The following is a 25,870-nucleotide window of genomic DNA, read 5'->3' as shown; positions in this document are numbered from 1 at the left end:
AGATGAGGAGTTCAAGTGTTTGGGGTTCATGAACGAGGGGGGGGGGCGCAGGCTGGGACTAACAGCTGCTTATCACCACCATCTGGGGCGATCGTGGCTCAAGAGTCGGGCGTTTGTCTTGTAATCAGAAGGTTGCCGGTTCGAGCCCCGGCTTGGACAGTCTCAGTCGTTGTGTCCTTGGGCAAGACACTTCACCTACCGCCTACTGGTGGTGGTCAGAGCGCCAGTGTCCGGCAGTCTCGCCTCTGTCAGTGCGCCCCAGGGTGGCTGTGGCTACAATGTAGCTGCCATCACCAGTGAATGGGTGGATGACTGGATGTGTAAAGCTCTTTGGGGTCCTTAGGGACTAGAAAAGCACTATACAAATACAGGCCATTTACCATCTCTGCTGACTGACCACATCAATGAAATCTGAGCGACACGTTTTCACTCTCGGAGTGTCGTCAGAGAGGAGCTGAGGCGTCCTGAGTGAGGAGCATCTCTGCCACAGCAGAGGCAGCAGTCTAATAATTAACGACTTTACCTGCACAGGTAAACTACTGGACTAACAGCTGCTTCAGGACAAACATGTGCACGTGCTCAGCCACTCCAGGCTCCTCAATCAGTCAGCTGTCACGTGACACATGGGCGCGAGCGGAGGCGAGGGTCATTCTGCCCACGCAGTAACCCTGATCCCAGCAAATTATACGGAGGAGACTTCACACAGAAAACATCAGCGATAAAAATAAAACTAAATAAATATGAAATAAAAACATTAAAATAAATCAGCAGCCACGTTTCTCACACATGAACATTTCAAACAGTTTAAAGTTCAGCTCCATCCTGAAGCACCTGTGACTGCAACAGGAAGTCCTCAGCGTGCCTCACACAGGTAAGGGGGGGTTGGGGGGGTCGTACCTGAGCAGCAGCACTACCCGCCACGCGAGCAGGCAGCCCGCCGCGGACAGCGTCCTCCTCATGCCGGTCAGAGCCTCGCGCTGCTGTCCTCGCGCCTCTGGATGCTTTCAGCACCGCGAACAGCGCTCGCGCTCCAACTGTGTTCACGCGGCACGCGGGGGGAAGCTCACGCACATGCCGGAGAAACGGAGCGCGCTCCGCTGGGTCCCATCACCGCGGACAGCGCGCGCAGCTGTGCAGACCCGCTCTGGGCTCGTTCTGTGCCCTCGCGAGGCACGGGGCACCAAGCCCCGCCCCCGCTCCGGATTACGTGAGTGGCAGGAAGCTCGACCAATCGTGTCTGACACCAGGAGCCCGCGAGCTGCAGCCAGAGTGGCGTCTTTACCGCTCTCATCTCCGCCTGTGTGTGTCTACCCCCTCCCCCTGCTCCTCCTCCCCTCCTCTTCCCCCCCTCCTGCTCCTGCCCCTCCTGCCCTCTTGTACTCTTCCTCTTCCTCTCCTCTTCCTCCTCCTCCTCCTCCTCCTCTCTCCCTGCTGCCCCCCTCCTCCTCCTCCCCTGCTGCCCCCCCCTCCTCCTCTCCTGGCTCCATCTGTCTCTGGTTCATCGTCTTTCTGCTCCGCTGAGCAGGAGTTTGGAGAACCACATGTGTCTGTGATTGGCGGCTGAGTGGAGGACGGCGCTCCCGTGCGCTGGATGGAGGCCGTGGTGATAATCCCTCAGTTATGACTCCACGTGTGGAGTTCCAGCTGCAGGAATAACAAACATGATTTTAACATGTGGAGGTATTAAGGTAATTTTGTTTTGCTTGTGAGGTCATCAGAGGTCCAGGTGATGTCATGTAGCGGGTGGATGAATCCACAGGTGTGCTTTAGGTGTGGCAGACTTCTTGGGATGTTGTTGGGAATGTTTTTATCCCGGATGCTGAACACCGGTAACACTCAGGTTACCTGAGGAGTGGGTGGGAGCAGATGTACTGAAGCTTTGATGGAGGAACCTTCACTCCTCCTCCTCCTCCTCCTCCAGCTGACTGAACGACCCAGAACGTGGCCGACTCCTCGCTGCACGTGCACATGTGACACTGATGGGATGATGAAGGTGCTGAAAGCGAGAACATCTTTCAGGCACTCATCATCATGTTCACACTAATGTGTATGAATGAGACATCAGCGCGGTGACATTTTAACGCACTCCTTTCACCTGCCCCTTCATCACATGGTCCCCGCCCCCGGCTCTCAGCGTCTGTGCAGCACCACAGCATGCTTTACCTTCGAGTGAGGGGTCAGAGTAGGGCTGGGTCTTTATAATCGATTTATCGATTAAAATCGATTCTAGCTTGGATAACGTGAAATTGATTCATTAAAATCCTGAATCGATTTTTTTAATATAAATTTATTTTGCCTGAAACGCCAGAATCTCAGGAAACCTCAAAATTTCAACAACCACCAAACAGCTAAGACAGTAACTGAGAGCAGGAACACGGCTTCTGCACAAAGACTTAAACACAAAGCTCGACCCGCCGACGCATCAGAATCAGTGAGATGTGACTTTCTCACCGACGGCACGGACACGGTCGGGCTGAAAGCCGACAGCTCGCTGATTCTGATGTTTCGGCGGGTCGAGCTTTGTGTTTACCTCCTCTTTGCGCTGATTCTAAAGCTGTTAGTTTGATGTCTCTCCAAACAATATTGACCGAACCAGCAGCAAAAGAGGATCCAAACTACGCTTCACATAAACATCGTCATGAACTCACTCTGACTTTTACTGTTTTGCTTCCACCATGATGCACAGCTCTCTCTCTCTCTGTACTTCAACAACAGTTTCCCGTCTAAAAATCTCTTTTCTGCATTATTTGCTTGCTTGTTACGCACAAAACCACCGTTGTTTACAGCCTGTCGGTTGCTGTTTTTTTCCCCCTTTTACATTCTTCCAAAAAGAAAACCTCATTTCTGCCGTTCAATACTAAACAAATTTAAACTTTTTAAAATTGTGCAAAATGCAAAACGCCGTGTCTCTAATAAAACTGCTGTAACTTCAGAGGTAATGTTCATGTGTTGATTAATGATTTTCTTTCGTTTTTGATGTACTGCAGAATATTTTTATAAAATCCAGAACAGGAAAATCTCCTTCATGTGTTTCTGTGTTTTATCTTCAGCTGCTTTGACACAAAGGCCTCTGCTGTGATGCTCACACAGCTTCCTTTTTATAGATACAAAAATATGTAAATTTACTGATCTGAATTATAATATTTCTGACTGTCAAAATTTCCCAGCTTCAAATCGAATTGAATCTAATCGTGGATCGACTCGATTGGGAACCTTGTGAATCGGACTTGAATCATTCTAGAAATCAGTGATACCCAGCCCCAGGTCAGAGGCCTCTTCATGCTCACAGGTGAGCCTTTATTCTCCTTTTGGGCTCGAATGAGACGGAGTTTCCAAAGTAAACATGTTTTATTCAGAATAAAATTAGCTTGAGAACATAAACCCACCAGGAAGGTGTGCACAGAGCAGTAACACGGGCTTACGATCCAGCACGTCGCCCCCTGCTGGTCATTATGATGATTTCAGGGTTGAGGCGTGTGCTACTCTTCTTCTACTTCCAAAAAACTCAGCAGCCATGACGGCTGTCTCCAGCTCGTGTTCTCACTTCATTCAGTTTGAGAAACTCAAGGAGTTTTTAAAAGATCCTCGTTTTGCACAGAATCACAGAAACATGGACGCTCGAAGCTCACATGTCATGTCATACCTGGACTGATCCCACTTTCGCCACATCCATCATGGATGACTGCAGCCTGTCAGACACATCCTTTACATCACCAAGAACTTTTTATAGCGTCGCCAGGAGCCCAAAAAAGTCTAATCGTTGTGGCTGGAGCCGCCGACCCCCTCAGACCCCCCACCCCCCTTCTCATGGTAAACATCCCGAAGGATGCGCAGCAGCGAGTCCGTGCAGCAGATTACAGCCTGTGGAAGACTCTCCAACGATCATATGATCTCATCTGAAGAGAAACGAGAATGAAAACACCGAGCCTCAGGTCCAACACACACACACACACACACACAGAGTTCTGTTTCCAGCATATGTCCAATAAAAGATGTCAAGTCTTTTTGTTTTAAGGTGAATCTCTTGATTTCCTTCACAACCTTTCTTTACGACCAGAGCTGAATATGATTTCACATCTACACACAAAACACAACAACACTAATAATATAATAAAATTATTATTATTATTATTATTATTAATAATAATAATATTGTTATTAATATTAATAAAATTATTATTATTATTATTATTAATAATAATAATAATATTGTTATTAATATTAATAAAATTATTATTATTATTATTAATAATAATATTGTTATTAATATTAATAAAATTATTATTATTATTATTATTAATAATAATAATAATAATAATAATAATAATATTATTATATTATTATTATTATAATATAATAATATTATAATATAATAATATTATTATATTAAAACAAATATTATTATTATTATTATTATTATTATTATTATTAATAATAATAATAATAATATTATTATTATTATTATTATTATTATTATTAATAATAATAATATTGTTATTAATATTAATAAAATTATTATTATTATTATTATTAATAATAATAATAATATTGTTATTAATATTAATAAAATTATTATTATTATTATTAATAATAATATTGTTATTAATATTAATAAAATTATTATTATTATTATTATTAATAATAATAATAATAATAATAATAATAATAATAATATTATTATATTATTATTATTATAATATAATAATATTATAATATAATAATATTATTATATTAAAACAAATATTATTATTATTATTATTATTATTATTATTATTATTATTAATAATAATAATAATAATAATAATAATAATAATAATAATAATATTATTATTAATAATAATATATTATTATTATTATTATTAATAATAATAATAATAATAATAAAAAATATTAAATACATCAACAAGAGAAGCAGGAAGAAGCACACTGTTACTTCCTGTTTGTTTTCATAAATCTGTTTTGTGCTGCATTTGTTTTGTTTACATATTTATTCATGTATATTTACACATACATAGAAACAAATACGTAGAAGCACATGCTCTTTCTTGCATCTATTTTTGTACCAGTCTTCCATCTGAGTCATGTTTCAGTTCCTCGCTGATCACCATAAAGCTCGAGCATCTACATAAGTTGAATGTTATTTTATATTTTGTCATATTTTTTAAGGCCTCGCTGTGCTGGAGCACATGGATGGAGCACAAACAGCACAAACAGCAGACGGCGTGATGGAGCTGTGAGGTCACTGCTGGTCATAAACAAGAGCCAGAGTCCCCGACTGTCCGGAGTTCACCTGCAGAGTGACATCATGAGTGGATTTTATGGATGGACCTGAAGACATCTGGCCGGGCAGCTCGTCTTCTGCAGTCCTTGAGTCTGCACGCTTACAGCACATTAAATATCAGAGTCTGTCAGCTTCAGTGAATGTACAGAAACCTGCTCCACATACAGGAACACTGCTGGTGTAAGGGCGGTGTCGGCTACTGTCAGCTCCACAGGGGTTCAGGAAGTACAGCAGGTCACCTACTCGTCCCCATCTACTCCAGTCTGCAAACATCGTTGGGCAGGAAACTTAGCCGAAGCACTTGGATAGACAAAAAGTGCTCGTGTGATTGAGGCGAGTTGTATAAAGTACAAAAGAACGATTCCTCTCTGTGACCTAAAGACGAGGATAAACTCCATCTAAGGCAAAGCGCGTGATTGGTCCAGCACCACCATGCTGCTTGGTGCAGGAGGATCTCCTGCTGCTATCAGCGGGTCATACCAGTTGGCTCTGCACTCAACATCTGCAGATTTGGACTTTGTTTCTTCTTCTTCTTTTCTTTTTTTAAAATCAGGTACACCTGAAATGTTGCATCCTTTGGTTTTCAATCATTCTGAGCTCGAGGCTCACCTGAGACGTCCTAAATCCTCACTGCGTTCATCAGGGTGGCGTTGTGCCACCAATGAGCCAACAGCATCACACAGCGTCACATGATCATCACGATCCTCTGTGGGCGTATCTGTGAAAGATCAGCCAGAAGTGCAAAGCAGTCACGATCTGTTAGACAAACAGCAAACATCCGTCGCTTCACGCACTCAGCGTGCGCAGAGGTGACCTTCCTCTGAGGGAGGGACGACCTCACTGAGGCCGTTCTCCCTCTGACTGTTGAAGGTTACGCCTCCTCTGCTCCGTGGATTCTCCTCCTTCACCCGTCACAGCCCAACATGCTCTCAGCTCTTTATTATTAATGCTCCTCATTAATAAACAGCCATCATGGGCGGTTGCACCACGTCAGCTGCTGCACACATACGAATAAATAAACGATGTACTGTAGTCTGCAAAGACAAACAGCATCAAAGCAGGTGGAGCCGCTGCAGGTGACTCTGACTCACCTTAATCTGCCTCTGAAGACGTCACAGACGTCGCTTTATCTTTTTGCCTCGGAGCAAATAGCCGGAGACCGACCGGTCGTAGCCGGAGGGCTTCCATTTCCCAAACCTGTCAAAAGGCATTTTCCTAAATTAGAACAATACTATCATTAATTTACAGCTGGATCTGCCGTGCTCCTCAGGCTTTCGCTTAAAAGGTTGTTAATATGAAACAAAAGCTCTTCTGTCGTCTGCATCAAACATTCGACCACAAAGCAGGATTATTTTTTTGTGGCTACTGGAGTCCCTTTTCCATTAGCTCATAGCACCAGGTGCTGTTTCTACCTGCTCGGGGTCCCAAAATGTGACGCCAACAGACTGAAGGCCACCGATTGGCTGTAAGTGGCGCCACTTGAAGAGTCCTTAGAGCATCTCATGAAAACCAAAACTGCCATTTTTGAAACCCGGGAATGAGAATGGGACACCTGGGAATGAAAAGCCACAGACAGCAGCAGGTCCATCGTCGCCTCCACGTCCACCTTTGTTGTAGCGTTTGTGTCGCATAATTACATCACGGACGCTCAGCCCTGTTGCCATAACGATGAGTACCATTAGGTGGTTTTAATGGAAAACCAGTCGAATCAAGTTGAGCCGTGGCGAGTCGATACTCCTGCTGTGTAAGCATGCTTTCACTGTCAGGCTCTCTGTGGCCCCACAGTGAGGACATCTGTGGGCTCACTGACTACAACCTTCTGCTCCGTTGTCCCAGCTTGGACAAATAACAAGCAGTGGGCGACCAAGAACGTTGAAGCTCTCCTCAATGACAAGAAGAGGGCTTTCAGAGCCACAGAGAGGAGGTGCGAATGGTTCAGGGGTCTCTGAGGGGCAAGATCAGGGAGGACAGTTACAGGAGGAAGCTGGAGTGGAAACTTCAGGAGTGGAGTGGATGAAGACCGTCACTGGATTCATGCCAACCAGCAGCAGAGGAGCTGTGGGCGCTGAGGACAGAGCTGAAGAGTTTTATGCTCACCCCTCCTACCTGTAGTCAGCCTTCAGTCCACAGCCACTCCACTCTCTCCACACGGCACCGTCGCCTCCTGTGAACGTCCAAACAGAGGGTGTTGCGGCTCCTCCAACCTGTGGCCGCGGCAGGCTAAACATGAGGACACAGATGACGCGCAACAATGAACACATAACATACACTTCTGTACCATTTGCTCCTTTTATTCCACATGCAACTGTCCAATATACAAATCAGCACATGGGATTAACTATTAAACAAATGCACAGACCACAAACAAATAACTGCAACTCACCAATAACTGCACTAATTACAATGCCAACTTACAACATTGGTCTATGGCATCAATTAGTGCACAAATATACAAAATACATCAAAATCATTCAAGCTGCGCTCAACAGAAAGTTCTGCCTCATGCTCACCTTTCTGCTCATCAACATCAGGTGCTGTGAACAGGTGAGTGCAACCACATTTATCATCTACCACACCCATGAGACACGCCCCACACCCGTGCACCAATACAGTGAGTCCATTTAAACCAACCCAACCTCCTACAGAGGGTCCCAGTGCTGTGGAGGACGTCACACCTCCTTCCTGTACCAAAGACGCCGCGTCCCAGTGGCCCCAGTGGCACTGACTCGCCATCGTCCACCTGCTCGAGCGTGTGACAGCGATGCAGGTGGATCCTCTCTGATGTCCTGGATCACTGATCACCTGATGGAGAGACCAGGATATGTGTATCTTCAACACTGTGCGTCCAGTTTTGTGTAACTACTGGCATGTTTATATATTTCGTATTGTATTATTTAATTGATGCTTTAATTTGGTTGTTACTGTTCTTCCTGTCCTGCAGCGATGACATCATTTCCTCTGGGATTAATAAATATTTTGATTCTGACATTAACTGATAATAAGATTCTTCACTGCATCTTTAAAAAGTAAAGAAGTGCGAGCGTGTGTCCTGGTACCTTTGAGCCTGTTTGGTTCGTCTAACTGTGACGTGGTTGAAGCTGCTCCGTCCATGCTGACCTGTCCCACATTAACCACCACCCCCCACCATGGTGGTGGCAAAGGCAGGAAGGAGACAGCAACACCGGACAACCACAATCAATGAAGGAGGACAACAGGACAGTTAAGAATCAGACAGGATTTATTGGAGTCTATAAGGAAAAAGGTGGGGGAGGAGGATGGGCGGTTGAGCCAAATCAAAGAAAGTAATAAAACAAAAAGAGGTCGAGAGCTCCCAGGGCCTAACTGAAACAAAAATGCAAAACAAAAGGCCTACCTGCTGCTCGACAAGAGTGGCATCAACCACACAACCTAGTGTGTCTAACAGTTTAACGCCTGCAATCAGTGTATAGGGTTTAGACAGCTTACCTGTCCAGCCTCCCACCACACATGATACAAAGAAGCCTGTTCACAAATGTTTGTCATAGCAGCCACCAGCTGGCAGGGAGCTGCTCATTTGTAGTGATCCTCGGCGTGTGATTGGCCAACTGGGCCCAGACCAGCCAATAGACACATGCCAATCAACTTCGAACTGGCCAATAGGTGGAGGCTTGACACCTGAAGGATACTAGAACACAAAAGCAAAGCCACACCTCTTGGCACGTAACACGTAGCCTCTGTTTTCTTCTTCTGCGCATGCTGGCAGCCTTTGGATGTCTTGTTTGCTGCATGGGCATCTTTACCTGTCTGGTAAATCGATCTGTTGATCAGTTATTAAGTCACGTACTAACAGAGACTTGGAGGACAGAGACCTGATATTTAATAATCCACATTTCACTGTTTTACTCTTTGGTTCAGATGTGGATACTCAACACGTTCTCCCAAAGCGTAACATTTCACGCTAGGTGACAAATCGTCAACATATTACGTTTTCGGCTACCCACCACGTTCCTAAATGACGACCTCGGAAAAATGAGGAAATATGAGAACCGTATGGACTCAATCTACACATGTTCGCTCTTTTTCTTCAAATCGCTTAGAAACACGCTATTTAACATCATTAAAGTCCTGATTAACCTCAGGAAAAAGGTTATGGTTAGGGCTAGGGATAAGGTTAGGTTTAGAGGTGGAATACAGGGCTGGAACGTCGATTACCGCGGGAGCGTCATTGCACTGGATTTCGGCCATAACCCGCCGCGTACCATAAAAACGCCGAAGGTCTCCTTTCGCGTTCCTCAGGAACGCCCCGGGATGTGACAAAACGTCGCCATGTTACGCCTCGGGAGTGAGAACGGGCTGCAACACTGTATTGTTCTTTCTTTGTAAATGTTTAAGTTGTTTGTTGCTGGTTTTTAGTTTGTTTTTTGTCTTTTTGGAAGCAGACACAGTCTCTATGGAGATGGGTTTTTGGGGGGTAGCAGGAGGAGAGAAGCTGCAGAGAGGCGTGTAAGACTGCAACTCTGCTTCCTGGTCCCAACTCTGGATAGTCATATTTTGAGGGGTTTAATAAATTTGTCCATATTTGTAGAAATGAGAGCTGCTCCATCCAAAGTGGGATGGATGCCATCTCTCCTAACAAGACCAGGTTTCCTCCAGAAGGTTTGCCAATTATCTATGAAGCCCACATCGTTTCTGGGACACCACTCAGACAGACAGCAATTTAAGGAGAACATGCGGCTAAACATGTGGTTGTGATTTCTCAGAGATGCTGTTCTGATGGAGCATCTGGTTCATTTTGCCTGTTGCATTTAACCAGACGCTGCTGGAGCTAAGCTAGTCAGTGATGAGCTAAATGAGCTGTTCATTTTCACATCAGGCTGTAAGCTTTCTACATCTCACATGTTGGTGAGAGGAAACTTATATTAAGGCTGCTTGTTTATTTGCTAGCTTCATTTCCACACAAGCTGCTGATGGTAACTGATCCCAGTGCAGTGAAAGCAAAACTAGTGGCAGCTTGTCAGCAGCTCTGGTCAGAAACCAGCGTTTTATATTAAATGTGCAAACAAGCAAACAGCCAGAGAGGTCTGCTGGGCTGTCAAACTCAAGCCACTGTTACCAGAACAGGGACACGCCCACGAGTCAATCAACAAGTTGATATTATTATTATTGATTTATAAAGAGTGTCAGTTAATTTTGATTCCCTGGGAGTCAAATAATAGGGATTTGTTAAAAAGCTGCTGGTGCATCTCAGTGATGGGCTCCTGGCTGTCAGCTGTGCCCCAACCTGACTCCTGCACAACACACCTGATGGTCCCAACCTCATTGAGAGGACAAACTCCCACCAATGAACCCTGACAGGCTCACCTGTGAGGTGAAACCACCTCAGGTGACGACATCATGAAGCTCACTGAGTGTCTGCAGCGCTGTCAACAAAGCAAAGGGCGGCTCCTAAAAAATAAGACATATTCAGAGTTATTTAATAATAATAATGGATTGGATTTATATAGCGCTTTTCAAGGCACCCAAAGCGCTTTACAATGCCACTCTTCATTCACACACTGGTGGAGGCAGCTACAGTTGTAGCCACAGCTGCCCTGGGGCAGACTGACAGAAGCGAGGCTGCCATATTGCGCCATCGGCCCCTCTGGCCAACACCAGTAGGCGGCAGGTGAAGTGTCTTGCCCAAGGACACAACGACCAGGAAAGAGAGCCCGGAGATCGAACCGGCGACCTTCCGGTTACAGATGCGATTCCCAACTCCCTGAGCCACAGTCGCCCCAATTTAGGTACATAAAAAATAAATTACCGGCGTAGTTTTAGGTCAAGATTGCAGTTTGGGTTAACATACAACATGTATATAAACTTTATATACATATATATTTATATTTACTACTTTCTAAACTGAAGACTTCATATATGAAACAACAAACAACACATGGAACTATGTAGCAAAGAAAAAATGATAAATTCCATGTGTTGTTTGTTGTTTCATATATGAAGTCTTCAGTTTAGAAAGTAGTAAATATAAATATATATGTATATAAAGTTTATATACATGTTGTATGTTAACCCAAACTGCAATCTTGACCTAAATCTACGCCGGTAATTTATTTTTTATGTACCTAAAGAACGCAGACAAACCAAAGCTACACATCCAGCCCGGTGTGCAGAAAAAGCACAGTCATGTTTCTATCAAGGTGCTGACAGCAGCTGTGTGTGATGGTGAGACGTGGATCTGAAAACACTGGATTATTTGACACCAGGATGAGAACATGTTCTGACCTCGCTGTAGATGTAATTAAACATTTAAATAACCAAGACATCTGTTTGTCTGTGACAATGAAAAACAGAACCCTGAACTTAAGTAGACTGTCAGCGATCAGAGGAGAAATACAACGCTTTCATTCCTCTGGTAGAACAGAAGGAGTCCAAATTAAAACCAAGAATATTTATCGTTCAAAACTGTCCTCGTGCATCATCGTGCATCATAACCCTCTGCAGAGTGAGCGAGTCTTTAAAGTGAGAAAACTGACGGCAAAGCAGCTTTGGGAAAAGCACTGCAGACTGATTAGATGGTTTACAGTTAAAAACAATTCATTTAAGTTCAGCTCGTTGACCTTTAACCTTTGTGGTCTGAACACTGACCCTAAATCTGCAGCTATCGAGCGGTCGGAGCGCGTCCTTGTGGGGACAGATTTGTGACGCGCACAGGTCAATAAATTCACTTCTGTTTTATTGATATCAGGTCAAACTATCACATCATTCATCTCAGGACACTTTATATTATTAAGGTTAAAGCTTTAGCCCCGCCCCTGTGCGCCCCCTGAGTGTGCAGATCTTTAATAAATAAAGTGAGTGAATGAGTTGGTGGAGCTGGATCGATTGTTTCAGGAGAAGGCTGATGGTCAGGATGGACGAGCAGAATCAATACTGCAGCTGCGGCAGATTTCCCCAGAGATTTTGCCCATCTGCTGGGTCTAGGTGCGGCTTGCCCCTCTGGGGGCGGGGCTACCTGGACCTGGGATATAGAGTATGTTTGGGGAGTGCGACTGTCTGTGCAGTGTCTATTTGTGTCTGTCTCCATGTCAGGTTAGTGCTGAGTATTTGGTTGTGTATATGGGGGTGTGAATACACGTTTGTGTCCGTGTGCGCCTGTTCGTCTGTGTCTATATGTCAGGTTGGGTCTTAGGCTCCGCCTCTCTGGGAACATCTCAGGCCCTCCAAAGTACGGAGGCCCATCTCCCCTCACCACACTCCCTGACGGTGGCTGATGCCCTCAGACGTTGGTGTGTTGGTGGTTCTTGGTGTCTGGGGCTGGGCGCTCATGTATGTACCGGCTCACTCCTGGTGGCCGATTGGCGGGGCCTGGCGCCTGTGGCCCGGCTGGGCCCCTTCCGGGGGGTGGGGTGCCCTCTGGCCTCTGGGCCTGAAGCTCGGTCCTCTCTGGCACAGCTGGCTGCCGGCAGAGCCCGCGGGCACGCCACTGCAACCCCCTCTGGCCTCTGCTCTGTAGCTGCTGGGTGACCTCTCGTTTGGGGCTCTACTCAGCTCTTCCCAGGAGGGTGGCACGGTTCCCCCCCTTTTGGTGGTCCTCCTCGGGTCCTCGTCCTGGGGCATCTGGATGTCTGAGGCCTGGATATCCTCCATACCTGCTTCATGCCCTGGGGGCGGGGCTATGGCTCCCCACACTCCCTAGCAGATCGTTACATGGAGAAACCTTTGGAATACAAGCGTGCTGATCCACACAGGTGTGCACACAGGTGTACACACAGGTGTGCGCACAGACACAAACTACACCTTTCTTGGCTGCTGCCTCAAAGCACATTGTGCGCTGTCTATCTTGCGTGCTGCACAATATTGTTTAATATTTAGTATCTACTGTTATCTATTGTTAGCTAGTTTATTGTGATGGTGCTGTTTTTATTATGTTGCTCTTTTTTTGTTTGCTTTCTCTTCTGTTTTTTTTTCTCCATACAGGTGATCCAGGTGTTTTGTTTGTTTTTCTTTCTTTCTTTCCCCCTTTCTCACCGTCTCTTCTCCCTCTCTTTCTTTCATTCTTTCTCCCTGTCCTATCCCCCAGTCATGTCTGTCCCGTTTGTAGCAACTGAAAATAAAATAAATTCATAATTATAATAAAGGTCAATCAAATGGACCAATATGGCCATGATGATCCACTTGGTAAAATAAATCCACTTGGCATCTTTCTTGGCCTTAAGACAACAATTCTGATGGCTAAAGATCCAAACGGGACACAAAAAAAAAAAAGATTTCCCCAGAGAAATGTTTGTGGGAACATCCCGAGCTGTCGTCCTTCACCTCGGCCTCACAAACACAAAGTGGATTCAGACTTCACAGACTGAACTGACAGGTAAAGGCCAAAGTTGGGTTCAATCAAACAATCTCCTCAGACTGATTCCAAACAGAAGCTGCTCGCTCGTGAAACATCCATCCATTCGCTTCCACTTATCCTTTTCAGGGTCATGGGGGGGGGGGGGGGGGGGGGCTGGAGCCTATCCCAGCTATCAAAGGGCAAGAGGCGGGGTACACGGGGGGTAAGGGGAACCTGGACAGGTCGCCAGTCTGTTGCAGGGCTAACACACAGGGACAGACACATTCACTCCCACGTAGCGTGCCATACAACTAAAACTGAGTTGTTCATTTATTGCAGGAGGTTTAGAATAAATTCATTCACATAAGAAAACATATTGAGGCTTCCTCCTCCTCAGATGTAGCAGCAGGTTTGGTCCTGATTATATTCAGCAGTGACCTTTCTGCTGTTTCATAACCCGGAGTCGTTCTGCATCCTTCATGTTCCACAGCAGCGTTACAGGAAGTTACATTACTGCAAAGTCCTGACGGGTGCTGAATCCCCACAGTGTGTCTGTGAGTGTGTGTGTGTGTCTCCATATTGTTCTTATTTCTGTCTGATATTTACTTGTGAAGTCGTGATGTCACTGTTGTGATGTCACTCTCTCTCTCTGCATCTTTTTTCTTTCTTTCTTAAATTCTCCGTCTGTCATTAATCTTCTTTTTCTCTTTGCTGTGTTCTTCATCATGTTTCCACAGATTGCTCTTCCTCCTCCTCCCCTCACGACCTCCTCAGTGTGGCCATAATCCCACTCTGAGCAGGTTGTGCAGTGTGAACAGGTGGGTCTTCTGATTACGCAGCGCTGATGTCACTCCTAACAGGTAATTAACAAAAAGCCTCATAACACACAAACTGATTCCTAGAACTCAACATATAGAAAAATGTCACATTTGACCTCTGACCTCTGACTTTGCATTTCACACCTGCCCTTGTTTCAAGTTGACACCAAAGTGTTTTGCATATTTAAATACAGTGAGAATGAGCTGCTGAGAAACATACTTTATTATAATAACAGTGATTCACGTCTGCTTATTCATACATCAGCAGCTATCCTTTAGCCTCAGTGTGTGTCTGTGAGTGTGTGTGTGTTTCAGGTGAGGATCATATTTCAGTGCATCATCTTGTCCACTCCCCGTCCCGACTGTTCGTAGCAGAAACGCTCTCACTCGTCGGCGTGACGGCTGAAGTGCTGCTGCTTTGATGGACGCTCAGACCAAATCAGGGAAAGTTTACCTGCAACCCCACAAACCTGGAAAAGTAAGTACACCTTTCATTCCTGCTGTTTGTGCGTCGCTGTGAGGGTTCAAGAGCCGACAAAGTGGGGAGGAAGCTGTGTTTTTGATTCTTTTATGACTGTAGCAACGACGAGAAACTGACATTTCTGTCGATAACCAACTAAAACGGGAGGAAGATGAACATTTTGTCACGCTTCATTTTGATTTGACGGCTGAGAAAAGGGAAAAACCAAAGATGGGATCTCAGTGTTTCTGTGGCTCGGGGAGTTTGAACCAACATGTTGAAACACAGCTTCACATTCCAGCACAACACAAAGTACACACACACGCCGTGTGAGCTCACCCACTCCTTTACGTCACGAGCACACCCACAACACCAACCGAAACTGTGACTGAAAAATCACAGATGATCATTTTACTGAACGTTTACCTGTAGTCCTGCTTTTATTGTGAAAGGACTGAGATCTCAGGTGAGCGCAGGGTCTGTACTCATGTAGGACACGCCGCACGTGACCTCTCTGATGCATGGCGTTCATAAAGGAAAGGCTCAGGCTGACGCCATCGAGGCAGAAGGTGGAGGAGTTTGTCTACGGAGGACCAAGAGTGCCCAAAGTGAAACACATGATTGAATGAATCCAGTGAACAATTAATCAGTAAAAAATATAACTTAATATTTAAAGCATGTGTAAGTATTTCACTATTTAACTCATTATTTCACGGTTTCACCCATCAAAGTCAGGGGGCGGGGCTAACCCTGATCTAAAAACCAGTGAAGAAGAAGAGTTTGTACTTCTTAGCTTTGAACTTGGCGGCTAGAGTCAGGAGTGTGGGCTCAGGAGGACAGCTCAGACTGAGACATCAGCCCTGCTTTGTTGTTTTATCCCTGCAGTGTCCACGTTGCCATGGAAACGGCTGTCTGCGAGGTTTTGTTGCATCGTGATCTGGGATCGATGCGCCACGACCTGCAGTTACAGTGACCGATGTAAATGACTTCACGATGAGCTGCTGCACAGAATGATTAATGAAACTGTAAAACAATGAAATGTTTGAATATTTTAAATAATTTTACATATTCATTCATTTCATTTGACACTCTGGGCCCTCCGTACACACAGCCTTGTTTTCCTGCTTGTACGCAGCGCGGCGCTCACGTCTCTCTTTGTCCTCAGAAATGGAAGCCGGTGTGGTTGTCTCTGACGCCCCCCAGCAGCCGTGGAGTGGGCCGACTGGAGATCCAGGACATGGGAGGTAAACAGCTGCACTCGTTATGTGAATGATGAAAATAACAGTGATCGTTTCTTCTCTGAGCGCTCACAGCAGTAAGACTGAAGCTCACTGATTTCACACCGAGCCCAGTTTACTTTCAGTCCAGCTGATCTCAGACTGAGGGAGCAGGTGCTGCAGCAGCTCTGGGTCGTCTCCCTGGATGATCCGTCACATCACGTCTCAGGTTTTATCCTGTTACACTTTGATATTTGAGGTGATATTTAATACGTGACACTAAATGTCAGATTTTCACAGTTTAATCAGGTTAATGAAACGCTGTGGGGAGCTCCAGGGCCGTGCACAGATGTTTGAAGGGGCAGGTGCTCAAGCCCCCCGCACGTGCCTGCCGAGCTCCACCTCAGGTAACATTTACATGCAGATCTGTGCTCAAGTTTTGGAGGAACAACATGGCGGTGATTCAGTCAGCAGAGCCTGTTAGTGGCGTTCACATTGCACAGCAGATTGATGCTTGATGATCATGATGATCATTCGTCACCTGTCGGTAGCTGAATACACCTTTGAACAGGCGGTCGAGACAGATTTCACGAACCACTGTATTATAAAAGTAGAACATCTGAAGTGTTGGTCATAATCCTGATTACATAAGAAAGCAATGATCGCAGCGTGGCTCTAATCCTGCACGTGCAAACACGACTCACTTCTGGACCTGCAGCTTTGATGCTGATGCTCTATTTACAGACACAAAGTGCAAACTCTCAACCATCCTCTGATGTTGTGATTCTTCAGACCTCTTCTTCACTTTACCCCTGTGGGACGTCTGCACTGTCTAAAATATTCAGCTTAAACAGAAAAACATAACTAATTAAATATTTCTTTCATGTCTTTAAGTTAAACTCGGCTTTCGTGTTCAGTGGAGACGCTCGGCACTAAAAGGCTTCATATCAGTTCCTGGGGAGCTAAAAATAAAACGACACGAGCACGAAAAGGCGGGGAATCGTGTCATGTTAGGGATGCTGGTGGTGCTGAACGCACGTCGTGCATGCAGCGGCGGGCCGAGCACTGGATCTGACGCTTTAACAGAGCCCGGGATGAGGGCGATGTTATGTAAGCTCAGCGGCAGCATCTGCACAGTGAACACATGACATGCACGTTTTACACGGACACGAACATCAGAGAAGAGTTTGTGAATGAGAACACGGCAGCGGTCAGGGCGTGCGCTTTAAAAGGTGCGATCAACGCAGAGGCCAGAAAGCGTCCGACACGGTGAGAGCTGCTCGTCACAGAACCTCAGTGCTTCCTTCAGTCCTTTCTCTGCGACCTGCACACAAACACATGCAGGGATGTTTCACAGCTTTGATGCTAACAAAGATGCTCCTCGCCTCCCACCTGCAGACAACAATTCATGAGTGATGATAAAGATCATAAAGCGTGTTGCTGTGATTTGTATAAATGAGAACAGTAATCTGTCATCTGCAGACACACCAGCTAACAATCCTCACTGCTGCCACATGTGCGACAATACTGACCCCTAGTGTTCGGTTTTGTTTTTGCATGGCGACGTTTGGTCGACTGAAACTGAAACTTTTCATCTCAGATTCATCCTGATGCCACTTTTAGCAAATTACGTTCAGCTGTGAGGGAGATGCAGTAGACTCAGCAGTGCAAGAGTAAAAGTAAATATACTTTCAGGAGTACTTAGAGGAGGACCAGAGGCCTGGGAGCAGCTCCTGCACTCGTCTGGACCAAGAGTTCAGATGTTCTGCAGAATCTGCTGCAAACACATCAGAGGTCACCTAATTTTGTAATAATCAGTCTTAATACACGGCAAGCACACTTCAACCAAACGGAGGTTAAACATTGACTCGAGCATTGATCCAGTGTCCAAAGTCCAGAGTTTTGCTGTTTGCTTTGCAGGTGTGTGCACACAGGAATGTCTGAGGTTGCACAGATTCGCTCACAAATACACGAGTGGAGTTAAAATAAGAAGTTTGAAGTCCGAAGTTTCTATGCAGTCAGTGTGTTTGAGCTCCAGAAAGAAACTCAGTCTTTCACAGCAGGAATGAAGCTACACTAACAGGAAATTATTTATCTGGAGTTCTTCTTCTTCTTCTTTATCCTGGTAAAAAATCTCATTTCCAAGAGAGACCTGGTATCATAGCAACAAAAGTCAAAATACACGTACCACATACGTATATAACATCCATCCATCTTCATCCGCTATATCCGGGTCGCAGGGGCAGCAGCCTGAGCAGAGGAGCCCAGACCTCCCTCTCCCCAAACACCTTCTTCAGCTTATCCGGAGGAACATAATCTCTCCAGTGTGTCCTGGGTCTGCCCCGGGGCCTCCTCCCGCTGGGACATGCCTGGAACACCTCACCCAGGAGGCGCCCAGGGGGCATCCTTGTCAGATGCCCGAACCATCAGCTGGCTCCTTTCGATGTGGAGCAGCAGCTCTACTCTGAGCCCCTCCCGGATGGCCGAACTTCTCAAGTATATAACATTTTAAACAAATACAATATCCTGTACAAACATGTGAAAAATATAAAATAACAGATCGAATTTAGAGCAACATTAAAAACAGTCACGCTGAGTAAAAGAGTTATTCTCTCCTTTAAGACAGACTTAACCTCCCCGAGGTGACCAGTTCTTTATGAACCAGGTGCGTTCATAAAAAGCAGGTCACTGTAATCCAATAAAGGTCCAAAAGTTGCAGGAATCAAGTGTTTTCTCACGAAACGTAGTTTTTACTTCGACACCTCTCTCCTGCTGCTTCCCCGCTCACGCAAACTGGATGTCTCCACGTTAGCTGGAGTTTAGTCTGCAGAGTTGTTGTCATCTGCATAGAGGCCTCAAAGACAGAGGGACGACATCACTGCTAAAATACACACCTGGCTTTAACTACTCTAGCATCCCAAAGTTCACTCCGGGAAAATCATCGGAATCATCCATGTGCGAGCTGCAAAGCACCTCCACCTTCCAGAGGTTCTGCTGACAACATGCCGTGTTGCCAGGTTCCTTCTGTGCTCCAAATACTCCAATCTCTGGAACTGGGATGCCAGTTTGGGTTTTTTCAAGCCTCCTTTTGAAACATTCTTCACTTTCTGTTCTTCGGCTTCGGTGGCCTGAGGATTTCAGCTTTGCTATTAAGAGAAGACGAGGTTCTTTGAATCATGAGAGCAGTGTGCAGGAACGAGAATCAGCAGCTCCAAGGCCATGGTCCTCAGCTGGAAACGGGTGGTGTGCCCGCTCTGATCCGGGATGAGTCGCTGCCTCGAGTAGAAGATTTGAAGTACCTCGAGGTCTTTTCACACGTGATGGAAGAGCAGAGCACGAGATCAACAGATGGACTGCTGCGAACGCCAAACCGAGAGCCCTGAGTGTGAAAGTGAAGCTTTACTGATGATCTACAGTCACCTTCTGCTCTGGGTAGTTACTGATAACGTGGAAATGTGTCCTCTGAAAGATGAAAGGAGGAGCTTGGAGTACAGCTGCTACTCCTCCACATCAAAAGAAGATGGTGGCGGACAGAGATGGGCAGAAAAAAGTAATCCGATTACAGAAAAAAGTAATCCGATTACTTTTTTCAATTAACGAGTAAAGTAAGGGATTACTATTGCAAAAACAGTAATTAGATTACCGTTACTTTCCCGTAGGAACGCTGCGTTACTGCGTTACTAAAACTGTGATTTTTTGCGAGAATGTCTCATGACAGTGACGTAAGCGAGTGCGACGTTGGTGACAACAGCTGTGTGCAGATCAACAATGGATCATATATCAGTGCAGAGAGAGTATGAGCGTGCAGCGTTTAAAGTGTGGAAGTACTGACCTTACTTTGAGTTTGATTCCATAAAAAGTGACAAAAACATTAGTGTCCGTTGTGCGTGGGAAGAAAACTTCTTTTTTACAGCGAAAAAACCCCTAAACTTCCAAACAAGCACCGAGTAGCTACGACGTAATGGGAAACTCACAGAGAAACTCGCGGATTCTTCCACTGACCGCTGCACACCTGCACCAGGGTAACCCTCAGTAAAGTAACGGGATTACTTTTTTGGGGAAGTAATCAGTAATTAATTACTGTTTACTTTTTTCAAGTAACTTGACCAACACTGGTGGCAGATGCTTGGATGCCTGCTGGAATACCGGGAGGCAGCACGGACGCAGACCCTGGACTGATCTTGAGGTTATATCTCAGCTGGCTTGGGAATGCTTGGAGTCCCTCTTGATTAGTTAGGAAGAGGTGGATGGACGGGGGGGGGTCTGAGTGTCTGCTGCCCCCATGACCCAAAGCTCGATGGATGAACCGATTCACAGCAAAATAAATCTATAAAAGATGAATGTACTCCGATCTGACAAGTGACATAAACCTTCATTCTTTGCCAGCAGGGGGCGACTTCTTTGATTGCAAAAATTATTTTGAGTACAGGAGTTACATGATGACTTTATCATGTCTGTCACTGGTCTCAGAGCTTCGTGGATAAAACAGGATGTTTATCCCTTAAATTATGAGATAAACAAGAGTCTGCAGGCTAACGCAGGTCTGCATCTTACTGTGTTTTAAACCACAGCTCAGCCACAAACACTCCCACACCTGCGAGTGGAAGCATCGCCTGCGGCTGTTTGACATTCAGGCAAACATGTCGCCTCACGTTTCTCCACCCGGAGAAGAATCGAAGCTTATTGTTTGAGTCGCTCTGGTTTGAGAAGAAGCCGCGTGATTTATGTCTGTCAGGCGTTCTCCGCCCACTCAGCTGTAACTCTCTGCCTGTTTGTGCACGGTGCATCCTGCAGGGGGCGATCTCAGAAAACACGGGGACCGGAGGGTGAAGGTGGTCCGACTTTCCGAGTTGATCAGCGTCCTCAGACTCCCCCCGAACGCTGAGGCCTGCCCCATGGTGAGCCGTCATACTCTCCTCTCACGTTTCCAGTCAACAGTCGAAAAGACGCTTAAAGCTGGTTTGTGTCTGCAGGAGAACATGTGGGCGTTCTGCGTGGAGACTCAGGACAGGACCATGGTGTTCGCCGCACTCAGAGACGACTGTGCCGACTGGGTGGACAAACTGTGCCAAAGCACGTTTCAGGTGTGCAGGACACAAATGTTCCTTCTCTTTACGTTTCACACAAATGTGCAGCTTCATGATTTCACAGCTAATTATTTAAGCTTCATTCGCTCTCTCAGAAAGGAGGCCGTCCACGCTCGAATCAGCCCCGAATGGAGGAGAACCAGATATACGTCTCAGTACAAGAAGGTAAATTCTTTGCTTTTGTCTTCTCCAAATACTCAGTTCCGGTTAAGAGCGCCCCCTATGGAACAGGATGAGCAATTATTGCATCCCTCAGTTTTGACACGTTCACATAAATGTGAGTCTGGGAAAATTTGACACACGCTGAGCAAACAGTGAGCTACAGGGATGCACACGATACTGCAGAAATGCAATATTCAGCTCGCTCTGGCTGCTCAATAAAACCGTAATAACCTTCCTAACGTGCACTCTGACGTTCAGCACAGAGAAGCCGAGCCTCACACTTTTTGCTCTTGCTGTCAGTATTTATTAACTGTCTGAGGAAAACTTCGTGCATGTATTTAAACTGTGTTAAATCATCACATCAGTGTTCTGCTTTGCTTTATTTGCATAGTAATGACTGACAGACTCTCCTCCCTGTTTACAGCCTCTGAGTTCTGGGTGGCGATTCAGAGGACGGAGGCAGCGACCCGCTGCGGCCTGCAGGGGGCGTACTGGCTGCAGGTGGGACGGGAGGCGCTGCTTCTGAAAGAAACCCAGAAGAAGAACGTTGTTCACGAGTGGCCGTACGAACTCCTGAGGCGATATGGGAATGATAAGGTGGGGGCGATCGTGGCTCGAGAGTTGGGAGTTCGCCTTGTAATCGGAAGGTTGCCGGTTCGAGCCCCGGCTCGGACAGTCTCGGTCGTTGTGTCCTTGGGCAAGACACTTCACCTACCGCCTACTGGTGTTGGCCAGAAGATGGCGCGATATGGCAGCCTCGCTTCTGTCAGTGCGCCCCAGGGCAGCTGTGGCTACACCTGTAGCTGCCTCCACCAGTGTTTGAATGGGTGGATGACTGGGTGTGTAAAGCGCTTTGGGGTCCCTAGGGGGGGCTAGTAAAAGAAAATACAGGCCATTTAAGGTGTGTGCTGCTCATGGTCACAATTTAAAGGTGCTTTTTGTATCACCTGCTGCATGTTGTTATTACACCTTTCACCACAGGGGGGCGCCATTTTTACCAGACTGTAAGGAGAAGCAGGAAAAGTCAGTGTTTAGCCTGAGATTGGGACTCAAGCCCGACAGCAGGGAGGTTATTTTATGGAGCTCTGAATCCGTCAGCTTTACTGGTGGCTCGATATTGCCTGCAGGCGTGCGCCTGAACAGAAAAAGAGCAAAAATGTTAGCGCTCTCCAGGAACCGTGCTCACGTGTTTCACTTTTATTATTTATATAAAAGGATCAAATGTGGTTGCGTTTGGTGATAATTCATATCTCGCTTCCACATGCGTGTGGGTACCAGCTCTTCCTGGATTAGCTTGCTGCGCCATCATGTGGTGCAAAACGGTGTTACAGAAAAGTCTGGCTCTCACGCTGTTAAAGTTCAGTTCATGATGGAAGCTTTAAGTGAAACTGAAGCCTCACAAGTGTAAGACGTTTATTTTCTCTCCTCCTCCCAGCTGACCCTAACCATCGAAGCCGGGCGCCGCTGCGACTCCGGTCCTGGAGCGTTCATCTTTGAGACGCCGCAGGCTGACAAGATATTCGCCCGGATTCAGAGCACCATCAAACTGAAGACTTCATCGACCAACCAAAACCCAGAGGGAGAGAAGGTTGTGGTAACCAACATACAGGCTCATTCGCCCCTCCCCAAAGTCCCCGATATGACCAACATGGCCGCCATCCTAGAGAACAAGCTGAGGACAGAGGAGAGCAGAGAAGAGAGCGCACATGCTCGGGAAGATCACCCGCCTCCTATAACCCTCATGCCACTCCCACTGGTCCCTGCTGGCTCCTCTGCAGGTAACCATGGAGACCAGTCAGAGGCCATATACGCCAATCCGACCGACTGCATCCGGCCTGTAACGAAACCCCCGCCTGTCAGAGCCACGTATATCGACCCTGCGAGCGTTCTTCCTCTCAAACCCCCATGTGCCGCTCCGCATCCCCCCCCTCGCGCGGACGACCCGGATTCGGTCTACTCGGAGGTGTACGACAAGATCGGCCATCACCAGAACAAAGACAGCGTCCTCCAGAAAAAAGAAGAAACGAAGGTTTCAGCAGAGGGTGCCGCGGTCTACGCCGGACCCAGCAGACGGAGCAAAGTGTCTCTGACAAGCGAAGCCAAGGCCGACCCCTTCGCTCATCTTTACGCTCATGTCTGTAAGAAAGCACCGTCGTCTAGCCCCTCGTCATCCAATGAGAGCACCCCCTCGTCCTCGTCTCATATCGCCAACAGGAGCACAACAAAAGCCTCGGATTGTCCGCTTGATGATGTAATCTATGAAAACCTGGGCATCATTTAACTCTGGTGTTTAGAAAACATCTGAAACCATCATCGACATTCTTCATAGTAAAAGTGTTCGAAAACTCTGTCAAACGTGGCCGTGTTACCGCAGCACAGGCGATGTAGGCTGACCTCAGACTGTAGAAGTTTGTGGCTGGACGTCGGAGGAACTGCCCGTTTTGTAAGGTCAGGGATCTGATGTTTGAGAAACTTCTTGCTTGCTTCCTAAAATATGAATATTTAATCATTAAGACAGGTAAACAAATAAACCTGCATGAATGTGATTTATGTTAATGTATCTGTTTATCTGCATATTTATAAGTTTAGCACTCCTGTGTTGCAAATTCATACTCTGATTTTTCCACATAGAAAACTTCTCATTAGGGATGGGTATCATTTAGGTTTTATCCGATACAGGTGCCAAACCGGTACTTTTGAAACAATGCCGGTGCTTAAAGAATGGAGAACACAAAATTGGTCCAAAAACCTCTCATGTTCAGCTGTTTTTTTGTAAAAAGATAACAATGTTAGCCTTTTCTGCAGCTATGGGGCATATATGGTATCACTCTTGGCTGGAAGCAGCTTAAACAATGAAAAAACACAAAACTTTGTCCAAAAACCTCTCATGTTTAACTGTTTCCCTCTTTTTCTTTGGTCATTTTAGCCTTTTTGTCCAGGGTGAAGGGAGTATCTGCCATCAAACAAGAAGACAGCTGCATGTAGCTATGATGATGTTTGCTAGTTCACCTTACATGCATTAATGTAATAACGTGGTTAGCCTACTCAACGTAAATTACACATGAACAACATTAAGCTACTCACGCAGAGAAGAACGGCTGCTGCTGCATCATCATCCTCATCATTTCTGCTACACTGGCAGGGCTAGGGGCCAGGACTCTCCTCTTCGGGTTTTTGGGGATGTTGCTAACTCCGGGTCGATAACAGGCACCACACCCGCAGTAGATGTGCTCGGTGTGAGGTCTCGCAGCAAGCTATCAAATACGGCGCATTTCTCGGCTTTTAAAAAAAACGCTATGCGTCGCCAGGTGTTTCATCAGATTTGAGGTGTTACCTCCTTTGACAGCATCACAGTATCAGCTTAAAGCACTTGTTGCAGCTGCTGAGTTTGCATATTTTGCTGTGAAGTACAGCCAGACTTTTGACCGCTTCGTCTTGGGCGTTTTTAATCTGTAGCTCTGCTCTAAAAGAACGTACGTACCTGGACCCGCCTACTATCCTCGGAAACGTAAAACGATTGGCTAGAATCTAAAGTGTATCACAGCTCAGGAAAAAAAAAAGCATCGAAATGTGCGCTGCTTTTCGGTCTGGTTACTACCGTTTATGTCAGAACCGGTGCCATCATGGCACCAGATACCGGTACCCATCCCTACTTCTCATACACGATTTTTTACATATAAAACTGTAAACACGCTTGTTTGGTTACGATGTACAAATGTATGCTGCAAAAATGTCCCTGAGTCATGTTACATACATGGGCCTTACTATGTTTCTGTGTAAATATAGGAGCTATGACAGGTATCGCCATCATCTGTTACCATAAGTGTTATTGTGCTTTAAATAAAACAAATGACACTTTTGTTCCACTGAATGAATCCTGGTGTTTTTAACAGATGTTTAACAGATGTTTCTGGACAGTTTTTCTTGTGTTCTGCTCCGAGTGCTCACTGCTGTGTGGACAGATGATTTTACGTGTTTGTACATTTGGGAAATTCACATAAACAATCGGGAAAGTTGGAGTGTTGGCGTCGTGTTCGAACACCTGATGAATCAGAGTAAATATTTACCACACTGCACCGCTGCCTGAGGCCCCTCCCCCACCCGTCACTTTCAGTCAAGACCAGGTTCAGAGACAAACGAGAAGCAGCAGACCGGGTGAGTCCCCATGTCCTCGAGACCCTTTCATAAACTGTTCATGCTGAGTCTGCAGAGGGTCCCAGTGTTGTGGACGTCATCACACCACGTCCCAGTGGCCCCCAGGATTACAGCCTGTGGCACTGACCTCCCACGTCACAAAGACCCTGGAAAGACTCATCCTGGACCATCTCAGACCCATCAGGACAGATCAGCATCCCCTTCAGTTCCCCGCCATCATCTACCTGCTCGATCGTGTCCATCTGGACCAGCCGGCGAGCGCTGTGAGGTCATGTTTTTTTACTTTTCCAGTGCATTCACTGGAGAGGAGGATGTTGTCCAAGATGAGGACAATGATGGATAATACCCGCTCTGTAACATGCTGGGCAATCACAGGAGCACGCTC

General features: G+C 46.1%; 2 protein-coding genes across 5 annotated transcripts in view; one reads left to right on the top strand and one right to left on the bottom strand.

Annotated features, from left to right (window-relative positions):
• glra3 (glycine receptor, alpha 3) overlaps positions 1-1,253 on the bottom strand; it is a 50,839-nt gene extending 49,586 nt beyond the window's left edge. The window contains exon 1 of one of the 3 annotated variants that reach the window (XM_085161759.1): positions 898-1,253. In XM_085161759.1, coding sequence (XP_085017885.1) covers positions 898-959 — 62 coding nt within the window. In that variant the 5' untranslated portion in view covers positions 960-1,253. The remainder of the gene's footprint in view (positions 1-897) is intronic. The other 2 variants (XM_085161760.1, XM_085161761.1) reach the window with 2 other exon arrangements.
• A 13,475-nt stretch (positions 1,254-14,728) lies between these two features.
• On the top strand, positions 14,729-24,627 carry LOC146516067 (docking protein 1-like). Of its 2 annotated transcripts, none has more exons than XM_085163009.1 (7): positions 14,729-14,882; positions 16,030-16,108; positions 20,876-20,979; positions 21,055-21,165; positions 21,264-21,333; positions 21,755-21,927; positions 22,766-24,627. In XM_085163009.1, the coding sequence occupies exons 1-7, from the start codon at positions 14,826-14,828 to the stop codon at positions 23,609-23,611; spliced, it is 1,440 nt and encodes a 479-aa protein (XP_085019135.1). In that variant the 5' UTR covers positions 14,729-14,825; the 3' UTR covers positions 23,612-24,627. The 2 variants fall into 2 exon arrangements, with proteins under 2 accessions (XP_085019135.1, XP_085019136.1); XM_085163010.1 differs by having other exon boundaries at positions 14,827-14,882; positions 16,030-19,536; positions 20,280-20,979.
• The last annotated feature ends 1,243 nt before the right edge of the window (positions 24,628-25,870 follow it).

Source organism: Neolamprologus multifasciatus, chromosome 6 (assembly GCF_963576455.1).
Source record: "Neolamprologus multifasciatus chromosome 6, fNeoMul1.2, whole genome shotgun sequence".
NCBI lineage: Eukaryota > Metazoa > Chordata > Actinopteri > Cichliformes > Cichlidae > Neolamprologus > Neolamprologus multifasciatus.
Note: the sequence above shows the minus strand (reverse complement) of the source record. Positions and strands in the feature narration are given on the sequence as shown.